A 16,504-nucleotide genomic window follows, 5' to 3' on the forward strand; every position below is an offset into this window, starting at 1 on the left:
TATTATAGAAAATCATTTCTATGATCCTATAAACAACTCCCCAATCCTACAACCATAAGCAGTGCATAACCCAAAATACTAATTCTTTTAAGAAACATGGCATCCATGCAAGATCAGAGATTGATTATCAAAATATCAACTACTCTAAATAAAGAAAATAAAAAGATAAAATTTACATTATCTGCTTTGAAACACACACAGGCTCTTCACTGGTGACTGAAACTGCTAAAAAGCAAGCCAATTTAAAAGTCCCTAAATCTCTGATGTCCTATTTCTTTCAATATAAATAAGGAAAAGGAATGAAGCATTGCTTTACTGCTCAAATGTGTAATTTTTATGTCTAAGATTCTCGAAAGAAGGACTGCAGCAAGTACTAAGTGCATTTTTTAATAAGTGCCATGTTAATTTCAGTGTGTCAGCACTGAAATAATTTGCTGAATATTCATCCCCAAAAAAATATGGAGAATATTTATTTTGTATGTAATATTTTTTCTGCAAGGGGCATTGAACTATTGAGAAACTGTCAGGTAAATAATAAGACGAGGAAGTTTTTCTGGTTTTAGCCCATGCACAAGAGATTAGGAAATATACGTGCTGTGTGTACTGTGTGTTTGGAACAACAACAAAAAAATTTATAGAATACAGTAACTAGAGAAAAAAGTACAATCAAAAGGTAACAGTGCATTGTCGGAAGACTCTCTAAATTTGGTTACCCTTGAACGCATTCTGAGCTGCACTGCTTGCTGCAGTTGAAGCTGCATTTGCGGCTGCAGTCTGGACAGTTTTGTTGGACATCACACCTGTTGCAAACTCTTGTTGGGCCTTCTCAAAACTAGCACCTGTTGTGCGATACAGTCCATGTACCTAGGGAGGCACAAAAAAGTGGGAGAAGATGAGTGGTGATCTTACATGTTCATTATCAACAGCTCTTCAATTAGTCTCAACGTGACTCAGAGATACAAAGACTGGATGTGAGGCAGGATTCCTAAGATCAAGGACATCAGCCCCAACACTGGAACACAACACTGCATGTAAACATTTTCTTAAAACAGATTTTCCCTTTTTATCCGCAATGCAGAAGAGATAATTATGTCTATGCCAAAGCAAGAATAATTTAAAAAAAAAAAAACAGCTTAACCAAAAGCAAAAAGCTATGCTTTCCACTGTACCAAGTTACGATATTTACAGCCTTAAAAAGACTGGTTTAAACAAAACAAATCCCTTAGGATTATACAGTGGAAATGGCAAATCAATTCAAGGGATTAGATCTGATAAGAGTACCTGAAGAACTACAGATGGAGGTTGTACAGCAATGATGAAAACCATCCCCAAGAAAAAGAAATTAAAAAGGCAAAGTGGTTGTCTGAGAAGGCCTTACAAACAACTATGAAAAGAAGAGAAGTGAAAGGCAAAGAGAAAAGGAAAGGCATACACTTCCAAATGCAAAGTTCCAAAGAACAGCAAGGAGAGATAAGAAAGCAGTCCAAGGTCAACAATGCAAAGAAATAGAGGAAAACAATAGAATGGGAAACACTAGAGATCTCATCAAGAAAGTTAGAGATACCAAGGGAACTTTTCATGCAAAGATGGGCACAATAAAGGACAGAAATGATACTAACAAAAGCAGAAGATATTAAGAAGAGGTGGAAAGAATACACAGAAGAACTATATGATAAAGATCTTAATGACCCAGATAACCACGATGGTGTGATCACTCACCTAGAGCCAGATATCCTGGAGTGTGAAGTCAAACAGGCCTTATGAAGCATCACTACAAACAAAGCTAGTGGAGGTGATGGAATTCCAGTTGAGCTATTTTAAATCCTAAAAGATGATGCTGTGAAAGTGTTGCACTCAATATGCCAATAAATTTGGAAAACTCAGCAGTGGCCATAGGACTGGAAAAGGTCAGTTTTCATTTCAATACCAAAGAAGGGCAATGTCAAAGAATGTCCAAACTACTGCACCACTGCACTCATTTCACATGGTAGCAAGGTCATGCTGAAAATCCTTCAAGTTCAGTGCACTTCAGTCGCTCAGTCGTGTCTGACTCTGCAACCCCATGACTGCAGCATGCCAGGCCTCCCTGTCCATCACCAACTCCTGGAGTTTACTCAAACTCATGTCCAGTGAGTCAGCGATGCCATCCAACCATCTCATCCTCTGTCATCCCATTATCCTCCTGCCTTCAATCTTTCCCAGCATCAGGGTCTTTTCCAATGAGTCAGTTCTTCACATCATGTAGCCAAGGTATTGGAGTTTCAGCTTCAGCATCAGTTCTTCTGATGAATATTCAGGACTGAGTTCCTTTAGGATGGACTGGTTGGATCTCCTTGCTGTCCAAGGGACTCTCAAGAGTTTTTCCAACACCACAGTTCAAAAGCATCAATTCTTCGGTGCTCACGTTTCTTTATAGTCCAACTCTCACATCCAAACATGACTACTGGAAAAATCATAGCTTTGACTGGATGGACCTTTGTTGACAAAGAATTGTCTCTGCTTTTTAATAAGCTGTCAAGGTTAGTCATAACTTTTCTTGCAAGGAACAAGCATCTTTTAATTTCATGGCTATAGTCACCATCTGCAGTGAGTTTGGAGCCCCCAAAAATAAAGTCTCTCACTGTTTCCACCATTTCCCTATCTATTTGCCATGAAGTGATAGGATGGATGCCATGATGATAGTTTTCTGAATGTTGAGTTTTAAGCCAGCTTTTTTGCTCTCCTCTTTCACTTTCATCATGAGGCTCTTAAGTTCTTCTTCTCTTTCTGCCATAAGGGTGGTGTCATCTGCATAGCTGAGGTTATTGATATTTCCCCCAGCAATCCTGATTCCAGCTTGTGCTTCATCCAGTCCAGCATTTCTCTTAATGTACTCTGCATATAAGCTAAAGAAGCAGGGTGACAACAGACTTGACGTACTCCTTTCCAGATGTGGAACCAGTCTGTTGTTCCATGTCCAGTTCTAACTGTTGTTTCTTGACCAGCATACAGATTTCACAGAAGGCAGGTCAGGTGGTCTGGTATTCCCATTTCCTGAAGAATTTTCCACACTTTGTTGTAATCCACACAGTCAAAGGCTTTGGCATAGTTAGTAAAGCAGAAGTAGGTATTTTTCTAGAACTCTCTCGCTTTTTCAGTGATCCAACAGATGCTGGCAATTTGATCTCTGGTTCCGCTACCTTTTCTAAAACCAGCTTGAACGTATGAAAGTTCACAGTTCATGGTGAACTGTTGAAGCCTGCCTTGGAGAACTTTGAGCATTACTCTGCTAGCATGTGAGATGAGTGCAATCGTCATTTGAGCATTCTTTGGCATTGCCTTTCTTTGGGACTGGAATGAAAACTGACCTTTTCCAGTCCTATGGCCACTGATGAGTTTTCCAAATTTGCTGGCATATTGAGTGCAGCACTTTCACAGCATCATCTTTTAGGATTTGAAACAGCTCAACTGGAATTCCATCACCTCCACTAGCTTTGTTCATAGCAACGCTTCCTAAGGCCCACTTGATTTTACATTCCAAGATGTCTGGCTCTAGGTGAGTGATCACACCATCATGGTTATCTGGGTCATTACGATCTTTTTTGTATAGTTCTTCTGTGGATTCTATCCACCTCTTAATATCTTCTGCTTTTGTTAGTATCATTTCTGTCCTTTATTGTGCCCATCTTTGCATGAAAAGTTCACTTGGTATCTCTAACTTTCTTGAAGAGATATCTAGTGTTTCCCATTCTATTGTTTTCCTCTATTGCTTCACACTGATCACTGAGGAAGGCCTTCTTATCTCTCCTTGCTATTCTCTGGAATTCTGCATTCATTATGGTATACCTTTCCTTTTCTCCTTTGTCTTTCACTTCTGTTCTTTTCATAGTTGTTTGTAAGGCCTCCTCAGACAACCATTTTTCCTTTTTGCATTTCTTTTTCTTGGGAATGGTCTTGATCACTGCCTCCTGTACAATGTCACAAACTTCTGTCCATGGTTCTTCAGGCTCTCTATGAGATCTAATCCCTTGAATCTGTTTATCAATCCACTGTAAAGTTGGAAGGGATTTGATTTACGTCATACCTGAATGGCCTAGTGGTTTTCCCTACTTTCTTCAATTTAAGTCTGAATTTGGCAATAAGAAATTCATGATCTGAGCCACATTCAGCTCCCAGACTGTTTTTGCTGACTGTATAGAGTTTCTCCATCTTTTGCTGCAAAGAATATAATCAATCTGATTTTGGTATTGACCATCTGGTGATGTTCATGTGTAGAGTCTTCCCTTGTGTTATTGGAAGAAGGGGTTTGCTATGACCAGTGGAATTGTCTTGGTAAAACTCTGCTAACCTTTGCCCTGTTTCATTCTGTACTTTAAGGTCAAACTTGCCAATTACTCCAGGATAAGGCAATGGCACCCTACTCCAGTACTCTTGCCTGGAAAATCCTATGGACGGAGGAGCCTGGTAGGCTGCAGTCCATGGGGTCACTAAGAGTCAGATACGACTAAGTGACTTCACTTTCACTTTTCACTTTCATGCATTGGAGAAGGAAATGGCAACCCACTCCAGTGTTCTTGCCTGGAGAATCCCAGGGATGGGGGAGCCTGGTGGGCTCCCGTCTATGGGGTCTCACAGAGTCGGACACGACTGAAGCGACTCAGCAGCAGCAGCCAAGTATTTCTTGACTTCCTATTTTGCATTCCAGTCCCTTATAATGAAAAGGACATCTTTTTTGGGTGTTAGTTCTAGAAGATCTTGTAGGTCTTCAAAGAACCATTCAACTTCAGCTTCTTCAGCATTACTGGTCTGGGCATAGACTTGGATTACTGTGATACTGAATGGTTTGCCTTGGAAACCAACAGAGATCATTCTGTCATTTTTGAGATCGCATCCAAGTACTGCATTTTGGACTCTTTTATTGACTACGACTATCCATTTCTTCTAAGGGATTCCTGCCCGCAGTAGTAGATATAATGGTCATCTGAGTTACATTCACCCATTCCAGTCCCTCTTTGGTCACTGATTCCTAAAATGTGTACGTCCACTCTTGCCATCTCCTGTTTGACCACTTCCAATTTGCCTTGATTCATGGACCTAACATTCCAGGTTCCTATGCTATTGCTCTTAACAGCATCAGACTTTACTTCCATCACCACACATCTACAACTGGGTGTATTTTTTCCTTTGGCTCCATCTCTTCATTCTTTCTGGAGGTAGTTCTCCACTGATCTCCAGTTGCATACTGGACACCTACCAACCTGTAGAGCTCATCTTTCAGTGTCCTATCTTTTTGCCTTTTTATACTGTTCATGGGGTTTTCAAGGCAAGAATAGTGACCCTTCTCCAGTGGACCATGTTTTGTCAGAACTTTCCACCATGACCCATCTATCTTGGGTGGCCCTAAACTGCACGGCTCATAGTTTCATTGAGTTAGACAAGGCTGCTGTCCATGTGATCAGATTGGTTAGTTTTCCGTGACTGTAGTTTTCAGTCTGTCTTCTGCAAAATTGCGTTTAGAACCAAACCCCATACTCACCAGAGATGCTTGGAGGGCTCAAACATAACTTGTGTGCACCAGGACCCAGAGACCCCACAGAGACTAAGAACTGTGTCTGGGTGTCTCCTGAGGAGGTACGAGTTCGGAGTGGACTGCTGCAGGGGCAGGGGCTCTGGGTGCGGTAGACCTGGGTGTGGCATAAGCCCTCTTGGAGAAGGTCGCCACTAACCCACCACAGGGCCGCCAGAACTTACACGGGACTGGGGAAACAGACTCTTGCAGGGCACAAACAGAACCCTGTGTGCACCAGGACCCAGGAGAAAGGAGCAGTGACCCCACAAGAGACTGACCCAGACCTGCCTGTGAGGGTCCAGGAGTCTCCGGCGGAGGCGTGGGTTGGTGGTGGCCTGCTGCAGGGTTGGGGGCACTGAGTGCAGCAGTGGGTGCAGGGACCTTCTGAAGGAGGTCACCACTATCTTCATTACCTCCACCATAGTTTGGCCTCAGGTCAAATAACAAGGAAGGAACACAGCCCTTCTCTTCAATAAAAAATGGATTAAAGATTTATTGAACATGGCCCCGCCCATCAGAACAAGACTCAGTTTCTCACTCAGTCACTCCTATCAGGAAGCTTCCATAAGCTTCTTATCCTTCTCCATCAGAGGGCAGACAGACTGAAAACCACAATCACAGAAAACTAACCAATCCTTCAAGTTAGGCTTCAACAGTACGTGAACTGAAAACTTCCAGATGTACAAGCTGGATTTAGAAAAGGCAGAGGAACCAGAGATCAAATTGCCAACATTCGCTGGATAATAGAAAAAGCAAGAGAATTCCAGAAAAACATCCACTTTTGATTTATTGACTACAGTAAAGCCTTTGACTGTGTGGAATGCAACAAACTGTGGAAAATTCTTTAAGAGATCAGAATACCAGACCACCTTACCTGCCTCCTGAGAAACCTATATGCAGGTCAAGAAGCAACAGTTAAAACTGAACATGGAACAACAGACTGGTTCAAAATTAGGAAAGAAGTGTGTCAAGGCTGTATATTGTCACCCCATTTATTTAACTTATATGCAGAGTACATCATGTGAAATGCCAGGATGGATGAATCACAAGCTGAAATCAAGACTGTCAGGAAACATATCAATAACCTCAGACATGCGGATGACACCACTCTTATCACAGAAAATGAAGAGGAACTAAAGAGTCTCTTAATGAGGATGAAAGAGGAGAGTGAAAATGCTGGCTTAAAATTCAACATTCAAAAAACTAAGATCATGGCATCTAGTTCCATCACTTCATGGCAAAAAGATGGGGAAACAATGGAAACAGTGACAGACTATACTTTCTAGGGCTCCAAAATCCCTATGGCCTGTAACTGTAGCCATGAAATTCAAAGATGCTTGCTGCTTGGAAGCAAAGTTAAGACAAACCTAGGTAAAAAGCAGAGACATTACTTCACCAGCAAAGGTCTATACAGTCAAAGCTACGGTTTTTCCAGTAGTCACGTATGGATGTGAGAGTTGGACTATAAAGAAAGCTGAATGCCAAAGAATTGATGCTTTTGAACTGCGGTGTTGGAGAAGACTCTTGAGAGTCCCTTGGACTGCAAGGAGATCCAACCAGTCCATCCTAAAGGAAATCAGTCCTGAATATTCACTGGAAAGACTGATGCTGAAGCTCCAATACTTTGACCACATGATGCAAAGAACTGACACATTGAAAAAGACCCTGATGCTGGGAAAGACTGAAGGCGGGAGAAGGGGACGACAGAGGATGAGATGGTTGGATGGCATCACCGACTCCATGGACATGAGTTTGAGCTAACTCCAGGAGATAGGGAAGGACAGGGAAGTCTGGCATGCTGCAGTCCATGAGGTCACAAAGAGTCAGACACGACTGTGCAACTGAACAACAAAAAACATAACAAGAGACATTCTGACTTAAATACATTAACTTACTACCCAAGACTATGCCAAGAAAATAATACCTTACCTATTCCTATGTTGTCTACATATACACCACTGACCCTATGTATCAAATTGTATCATTTTATCATTTAATGTACCATGCAATATGTATATCCTTAAAGATACTTCTGCTATTCACTCTGTACACTATTTAACATTTTGTGTATGGTCAGGTCTTAAAGGATTTAAAAAGAAATACTTCTGAGAACTATCTGTCCAGAGTGACTCTTCACTCAAATCTTAGATTCTTACAAGCAGGGTTCAAAAATACTCTACTAGCATCTCTTTCTAAGATGCATAAACTATGAAGCACATCAATCCATAACATCAGCCCCTCAATCTAACACAAATTTGAGAAAGGAAATGACAACAGAACATATTGGGACAAATATTTATTTATTACATGGCTACAAACTTGGGGGGAAGAAAGATGAGACAGAAAACTGAACTTGTAATTACACTGCCTTGTGATTAAGGCCTAAATTAGAAGCCTGACTAGAATGTCATCAAAGCAGGTTTGGAGGATGGGGGCAGTGCACCCAGCCCTTTCTCCAAGCTCAGAGACATAGGAACTGGTAATTGTGGCCAAGTGCAGAGTGAGGGAAAGGAGGAGGAGTCAAATGCTTTCAAGTTAAGCTTAGATACCGAGACACTGTTTCAAGAGAAGAGAGAGGACAGGTTGTTTTAGTAGGGAGAGCAGACGCTAAGTTCTCAGCATTCATCCATTGCACAAATGTTTATTGAATACCTACTATAAGACTGCCATGACAGACAGGTGAAAATTTGGTTGGAAGCTAGACAGAAATGGACTAGAGACGGGGACTTGGAAACCAATGGCACATAAGTGGTAGCTGCAACTCTGACGTCAGCTAACTGTGCATGGTGAGAGAACACAGGATGCAGAAATGAAAGAAAATCAAGGACTGAAGCCTGTTACCGCACCTATACTGAAGACAGACTCCTAACAACAAGAAATGACTAGGAGAGGAATGAGAAAAGTCAGGGATCTTTCCACAGATGCCAAGGGAAGAACGCAGTTAAGGAATGGAGAGCTGTTAGGGGAATAAAGGGGTAAAAGCCCCCAGGTCTTCTGATACAGTAGCGGAAGCAAATGCCATATTACTATGGATCAAAGTACTAAAGACTCAGGGAGAAAAAGAGCACTGACAAATACCTATACGGTGAATCTTAAAATTCTTTTAGTACCAAGGCAGTGTCATAAATATGGCACTATTTTTATTCCTTTCCAAACCAAGTTTTTTTATTAAGAAAAAATGTACAGATAAATCACTACACCTATGTTCAAGAAATTTATCTCATAATGAGTACATATAATTACATCCTACAAATTAAATGTATTACAGAAATCTAATAAACCTTTTTCACTTATCTGTCTTTCCCCTTTACCCTCCCCCCGCCCTCAATTTATGTGCATGTAATTAACAAACATTCGTTCTAACTTGCTTATTCCTTTTTTCAAATTTATACTAAATTGAGTGGCTGATATTATATCCTAGTGGACTTTATGGTTTAATTACTTGAAATGTGACTCATAGCCCCACAGAGCAGAGCGGGAAAAGAGAGGAAGGAGTGACACATTTCTCAAGGATCTGTATTTGTACAGACCCAGGGAGCCACCTAGAGGGAAGACAGTACCTACGTTCCATGCACAATGCTCAAATACTGCATTAAATCCACGATATCCATGTGAAGGGGCGATTCCTCATTTCAGTGTCCCAGCAAGATGATGGGCTACTTATAAGGTTCAACATCTCAAAAAGCTCACCATTTCCCTGTTATGTTTCAGTGAAACCTATTAATAACATACTCCTTAAGAAGTCGGGAATACAACTTTAAGATAAAGCAATGTAATTAAAAACAAAAACTGAACAACTGAAATACTTGCTATTTCTTCTGCTTATGAGAACTGCACTACCCTACATATTTAGTCCTAGGAGTAGCACAGAAAAGACACTAGATTTTATATCTACCTATTCCACTACTTTCTACAGGGCTGGACACCACTGAAAACCTCAAGTTTACTTCCAATACAACGAAGAATACTTCTTATCTCTCAGAGATTTCCTGAGGATCAAATGAGAACATGCTAGACAAGTAAAACTCAAAATAAACTTTAAAATGTCTGCCAAAGTATCACATTCATGCTAAGTTGCTTCAGTTGTGTCCAACTCTTTTTGGACTGTAGCCTACCAAGCGCCTCTCTCTGTCCATGGCATTCTCTGGAGTGGGTTGCCATGCCCTCCTCCAGGGAACCTTCCCAACCCAAGGATCAAACTCGTGTCTCTTATGTCTCCTGCATTGGCAGGTGGGTTCTTTACCACTAGTACCACCTGAGAAGTGCAACATGTGAGGCATAACTCCAGAAAGAATTCTGCATCCCTCACTTATCTTCAAAAATATCTTAGTGTACAACATGGTTGAATGACACACAAAGTATTATATACTGTTGAAATTTTAAAAATCATGGTACTTTGTTTAAACAAAACAATTCACATGTATTATTTCTGGAACACCATGTCAAGAAACTATCTTCTTGGGTGGCAGAGAAGGAAAATGCCGAGCTCATCTTCTCCCACAGGCGAACCCAACTTAGAGCTACTTACAGACCAACTACTGATGAGAAATACCTGAAGACTAGCAGAAAAGATCTATTAGAACTAAAGACATAAAGAAGGAGGCAAATGAAGACGGGTAACAGAGGCACAGACGCAGTACAGCCAAGGCCTAAAACCCTGGTTGGGTGACCTGTAAACGGGAGGATAATTAGAATCACAGAGATTCTCCCTGAGAAGTGAGGTGGTCCAGTCCCACACTGGGTTCCTGAACAGGGAAGGTGAGCCCCCAGAACTTTGGGCTTTGAAGGCCAGCAAGGCTTGCTTTCTGAGGAGCCAGAGGGCTGCAGGAAACAGAGCTGCGGATGTTGTTCAGTCGCTCAGTCGTGTCCGACTCTTTGTGACCCCATGCTTCCCTGTCCTTCACTATCCTATCTTCTGGAATTTGTTCCAATTCAGGTCCACCGAATCACTGACGTTATCTAACCATCTCATCCTCTGCCTCTCCCTTCTTCTTTGGCCTTCAATCTTTCCAAGCATCAGGGTCTTCTCCAATGAGTCAGCTCTTTGCATCAGGTGGCCAAGGTACTGGAGCTTCAGCTTCAGGATCAGTCCTTCCAATGAATATTCAGGGTTGATTTCCTTTAGGATTGATTGGTTTGATCTCCTTGCTGTCCAAAGGACTCTCAAACGTCTTCTCCAGCACCACAATTTGAAAGCATCCATTCTTCGGTGCTCAGCCTTCTTTATGGTCCAACTCTCACATCCATACATGACTACTGGAAAAACCAAAACTTTGACTACACAGACCTTTGTTAGCAAAGTAACGTCTCTGCTTTTTAATAAGCTGTCTAGGTTGGTCATAGCTTTTCTTCCAAGGAGCAAGCATCTGAATTTCATGGCTGAAGTCACCATCTGCAGTGATTTTGGAGTTCAAGAAAAGAAAATCTCTTACAGCTTTCACTTCTTCCCCTTCTATTTGCCATGAAGTGATGGGACTGGATGCCATGATCTTAGTTTTCTGAATGTTGAATTTTAAGCCAGCTTTTTCACTCTCCTCTTTCATCCTCATTAAGAGGCTCTTTAGTTCCCTTTCACTTTCTGCCTTTAGAGTAGTAACATCTGCATATCTGAGGCTGTTAATAGCTCTCCCAGCAGAGACTTCACTCTTAAAAAGCCCACACAAAACGCCACCTGGTTTGAGACCCAGGGCAGAAGAAGTAATCTGAAAAGAGCCTGCGTGGGACCCACTTGGAGAGCCTCCTGGAGACACAGGAGGCAACTGGAACTCACCCTGGGGACACAGACACTGGTGGCAGCCATTTTGGGGAACTTGTGCCACCACGAGGACACTGGTAATAGAAAATGCCAGTTTGGAATCTTCCTTCTTGCTCATCAGGGCTGGGACCTGACCGCACCCACCAATCTGTCAGCACCAGAACGAGGGCACCTCAGGCCAAGCTTCTAAGGGGTGGACCCAGCCTAATGCACCACCAGGCCAGAAGCCACAGACTCCTCTGAGCCCCCAGGTAACTCAGGACCCAGCCCCACAAACCACTGATTGACATTGTTAGGTAGGTAGAACAGGGAAAAGAAGTCCAAAATGGCAGTGGCTAAAAGACAAGGAAGGGAAAAGCCCGCGAAAATAGAACAAAAGAAGGTCCGAAGACCAGAGTGAAGACTTCAGGCAGAACAAACAGCACTCCTGGCTAAGCCCAATGTGCAAAAAGGAGGAGCCAAAGCGCACTCGCTCTCTCCTGTGTGTGTGCGTGCGTGCGTGCGTGCGTGTGTGCGCGAGCGCGCTCTCTCTCTCTCTCCCCCCTCCCCAACGCGCTCCTCCACTCTCTTCTCTTTGTCTTTGGGTTGGCATGCCCTCACACTTTGAGGATGGATTCTCCTGCTATCTTCTAAATAAAATAGAGCAGTAACACTGATTTGCCTGAGAGCTATAACACAGTTTGTCCAAGACCCGAGAGCTGTGACGCGCCAAGGGCTTTAATGTCCGTCATTCCAAAACTTTGTTGTGACGAGACAAAGAACCGAGGAACATACACTCGGGTGACAACATCAACCCCCAGATCTCCACAGCCATGCAGTCAAAGACACCAGAGCTTAACTCCATCCTCCACTGACACAGCACTAGCCTGGGACCCCTGTATCCTGGCCCCATCCACAAACAGGCTGACTCTAGGGTTAGGATGCTCTTGTTCTGCAAAGACCTAGGACCCACCTACATTCACCAGTGGTCCAGCACCAGCCCCAAGACTCAGACTCATGCAGCAAAGGGCAGTCACCAGACCTGGGACTCCTTGGGCTCCAACCCCACCCAAAAGAGGGCCAACACCAGCTTCCGAACACTATGCACCTGGCCAACAGCTATGTCAGAAACCGGCCCCATCCGCCAGAAGGCCAACGTGGGATCTCGGACACCCAGCATACAAACCAGCCACCATGACACACACCTCTACCCAACAGAGGGCCAGCACTAGCCCTGAGACCCCCGGGGCTTTGTAATCAGCCACCATGTGACACAGCCTGGCCCACCAGTGGCTGACAGCCTCGACACAAGGCAAGGCATAGCAACCAACCAGACTGAGGGCCGGCCGTGTCTACCAGACTGCCCACAGTAGTCAGTATACAACAATGAAAGGGCCCGTGTGACCTACACAGAGGGCAACCCCAGATCATACAGCTCTGGTGATCAGTGGGGAGTGCCCTGCTGGGGCAGGTAGGATCTTTCCTACATAACACCACTTCTCTAAGATCAGGAAATGTAACAAACCTACCAAATACAGAGAAAGGAAGACAGTACATTAGCCAAAACAAGGTAATGGAGGAATATGTTTCAACAATATGATAAAATCTCAAAGGAAGAAATAAGTAAAGTGGAGAAAGGCAATCTCCACAAAAAATAACTTAAGGTAATGATCATAATAAAGAATGTAGGGCAGTGATAAGAGTAACAAAGAGTTAGAAAGTACAAAGAGTAATCAAACAGAGCTGGAGATACAGTAACTGAAATTAAAGCTACACTACAAGGAATGAGCAGTGGGTTAGATGACGAGGGAACAAATCAGAGAACACGAAGAGAGCAGTGGAATCCCTCATACAGAACAGGAAAAAAAAAGAATTTTAAAAAATGAGGACAATTAAAAGATCTTGAAATCAACATCAAACACATTAACATTCACTTCACAGAGGTCCCTTTCACAGAAGGTAAAAAGAAAAAAGGGGGCAGAGAACATATTTGAAGACATAATAGCTGAAAACTTCCCTTCTCTGGAAAAGGAAACAGACATCTGGGTCAAAGTACAGACAGCCAGATCGGCCTAAAGAGGACTAGAAAGACACACTGTAATTAAAATAGCGAAAGTCTAGATAAAACAGTATTAAAAGCAACAAGGGAAAAGAAACAAGTCACATACAAGGAAATGCCCATAAGGCTATCAGCTTCCTTTTTCAGAGAAACTCTACAGGGTGGAGGGAGCAGCGCAACACGCTGGAAGTGATGGATGGGACAAACGCAACCAAGACTGCTCGCCAAGGGTTTCCTCCCCATTTGAAGGAGAGACCAAACGTTTACAGACACGCAAAAGCGGAAAGAATTCAACACCACAAAACCAGATTTATAAGAAATGTCAGAGACTTCTCAAAGCAGAAAAGGCCACTACTAGAAATATGAAAATTACAAAAGGAGAAATCTCACTGGCAAAGACAAGCATATAGGTAGTAAATTAACCACTTATACAGCCAGTAAAGCTTAAAAGACAAAAGCAGAAAAATTATCCATATCCACAATCATTAGCTAAGGAATATGAGAAATAAGATGTAAAATATGATGTAAATGTGATGGATTGGGAGAGTAAAATTTCAGAGTTGTTAAAATGTATTCAAACTTATATAGATTGCTATATATAAACCTCTTAGTAACAACAAACCAAAAGTGTGTAATTGATACACCCAAGAAAGAGAGAAAGGAATTCAAACATAACACTAAAGAGAGTCATTAAATCACAAAGGAAGAGAGCAAAGGAAAGAAATTACAAAAATTATTCAGAAAAGCAATTAACACAATGCCAGTAAGAACATACCTATCAGTAATTATTTGAAACATAAACAGACTAAATGGTCCAATCGAAAGACAGAGCAGCTGACTGAACACAAAAATAAGACTCATATATATTCCGTCTAAATCACTTTAGACCTAAGTAACACACATGGGCTGAAAGTGAGGAGATGGAAAAAGGCATTCCTTGCAAACAAAAGTGGAAAAGCTGGAGGAGCAATATTTGTATCAGAACAGATGTTAAAACAAACAGTAACAAAAGACAAAAAAGGACATTACATAAGGATCAAGAGTTCAATCCGGAAACAGATGTAACAGTTGGAAATATATATGCACCCAACATAGGAGCCTAAATATGCAAAGTATTACAACGCGAGAGACCTGGGTTCGATCCCTGGGTTGGCAAGATTCCCTGGAGAAGGAAATGGCAATCCACTCCAGTACTCTTGCCTTGAAAATCCCATGGATAGAGGAGCTTGGTGCAGGCTACTATCCATGGGGTCGCAAAGAGTCGGGCACGACTGAGCGACTTCACTTTCACTTTCACATACAGCACTAACACACATAAAGAGAAATTTGACATCAACCCAATAATAGGAGCAAACTTTACCACCCTACTTACATCAATGGACAGAAAATCAATAAGGTAACACTGGCCTTAACACAATAGACCAAATGAAGTTAATAAATATATAGAAAGGATTCTATCCAAAGTAGCAGAATCACATTCTTTTCAAATGCACTAGGAACATTCTCCAGGATAGTTCACGTTAGGCTATAAAGCAAGTCACAATAAACTTAAGAAAGCTGGAATCATATCAAACATCTTTTCTGACCACAATGCTGTAAGACTAGGCATCAGCTACAAGGATAAAATGCAAAAACCAGAAACACATGGAGACTAAACCATATGCTACTAAACAAGCAATGGGCCACTGAAGAAATCAAAGAGGAAATTAAAAAACAGCTGAAGAAACAGGAAACCACTATGATTCAAAATTTATAGAAAGCAGCAAAAGAAGTTTTGAACAGTGAAATTTATAGTGATAAAAGTCTTATACAGAAAACTGGCAATATCAAGGGAATATTTCATGCAAGGATGGCACAATACAGGACAGAAAGAGTAAGGACCTAATAGAAGCAGAAGAGAAGGAGAAGAGGTGGCAAGAATACAAAAGAACTGTACAAAAAAAGGTCTCATTGACCAGATAACCACAGTGGTGTGGTCGCTCACCTAGAGCCAGACATCCTGGAATACGAAGTCAAGTGGGCCTTAGGAAGGTTTACTATGAACAAAGCTAGTGGAGGTGATGGAATTCCAGTTGAGCTATTTCAAATCCTGAAAGATGATGCTGTGAGAGTGCTGCACTCAATATGCTAGCAAATTTGGAAAACTCAGCAGTGGCCACAGGACTGGAAAAGGTCAGTTTTCATTTGAATCCCAAAGAAGGGCAATGCCAGAGAATGTATAAACTACCATACAGTTGCTCTCATTTCACATGGTAGCAAGGTAATGCTCAAAATCCTTCAAGCTAGGCTTCAGCAGAATGTGAACTGAGAACTTCCAGCTGTTCAAGCTGGATTTAGAAAAGGCAGAGAACCCAGAGATCAAATCGCCAACATTCGCTGGATCATAGAAAAAGCAAGAGAATTCCAGAAAAACACCCACTTCTGCATTACACACTATGCTAAAGCTTTTGAGTATGTGGATCACAGTAAATGCTGGAAAATTCTTTAAGAAATGGGAATACCAGACCACCTTACTGAGAAACCTGTAAGTGGGTCAAGAAGCAACAGTTAGAACAGGACATGGTTCCAAACTGGGAAAGGAATATCACAAAGATATGTATTTCATCCTGTTTGTTTATCATATATGCAGAGTTCAGTTCAGTTCAGTCACTCAGTCATGTCTGACTCTTCGAGACCCCATGGCTTCCCTGTCCATCACCAACTCCCAGCGCTTGCTCAAACTCATGTCCACTGAGTCAGTGATGCCATCCAACCAACTCATCCTTTGTCATCCCCTTCTCCTCCTGTCTTCAATCCTTCCCAGCATCAGGCTCTTTTCCAGTGAGTCAGTTCTTCACATCAGGTGACCAAAGTATTGGAGCTTCAGCTTCAGCATCAGTCCTTCCAATGAATATTCAGGACTGATTTCCTTTAGGATGGACTGGTTGGATCTCCCTGCAGTCCAAGGGACTCTCAAGAGCCTTCTCCAACACCACAGTTCAAAAGCATCAATTTTTCAGTGCTCATACATGCAGAGTACATCAGGCAAAATACAAGGCTAGATGATTCACAAGATAAAATCAAGACTGCCAGAAGAAATATCAACAACCTCAGATATACAGATAACACCACTCTAATGGCAGAAAGTGAAGAGGAACAAAAGAGCCTGTTGATGAAAGTGAAA

The 16,504-nt window shown here is 42.1% G+C and overlaps 1 protein-coding gene across 1 annotated transcript in view; it reads right to left on the minus strand.

The window, feature by feature from the left end:
• Positions 1–225: 225 nt before the first annotated feature.
• Positions 226–16,504, minus strand: part of SCAMP1 (secretory carrier membrane protein 1) — a 121,688-nt gene continuing 105,409 nt past the window's right edge. The window contains exon 8 of the mRNA XM_068965011.1: positions 226–864. Coding sequence (XP_068821112.1) covers positions 700–864 — 165 coding nt within the window. The 3' untranslated portion in view covers positions 226–699. The remainder of the gene's footprint in view (positions 865–16,504) is intronic.

Source organism: Capricornis sumatraensis, chromosome 2 (genome assembly GCF_032405125.1).
Source record: "Capricornis sumatraensis isolate serow.1 chromosome 2, serow.2, whole genome shotgun sequence".
Lineage (NCBI taxonomy): Eukaryota > Metazoa > Chordata > Mammalia > Artiodactyla > Bovidae > Capricornis > Capricornis sumatraensis.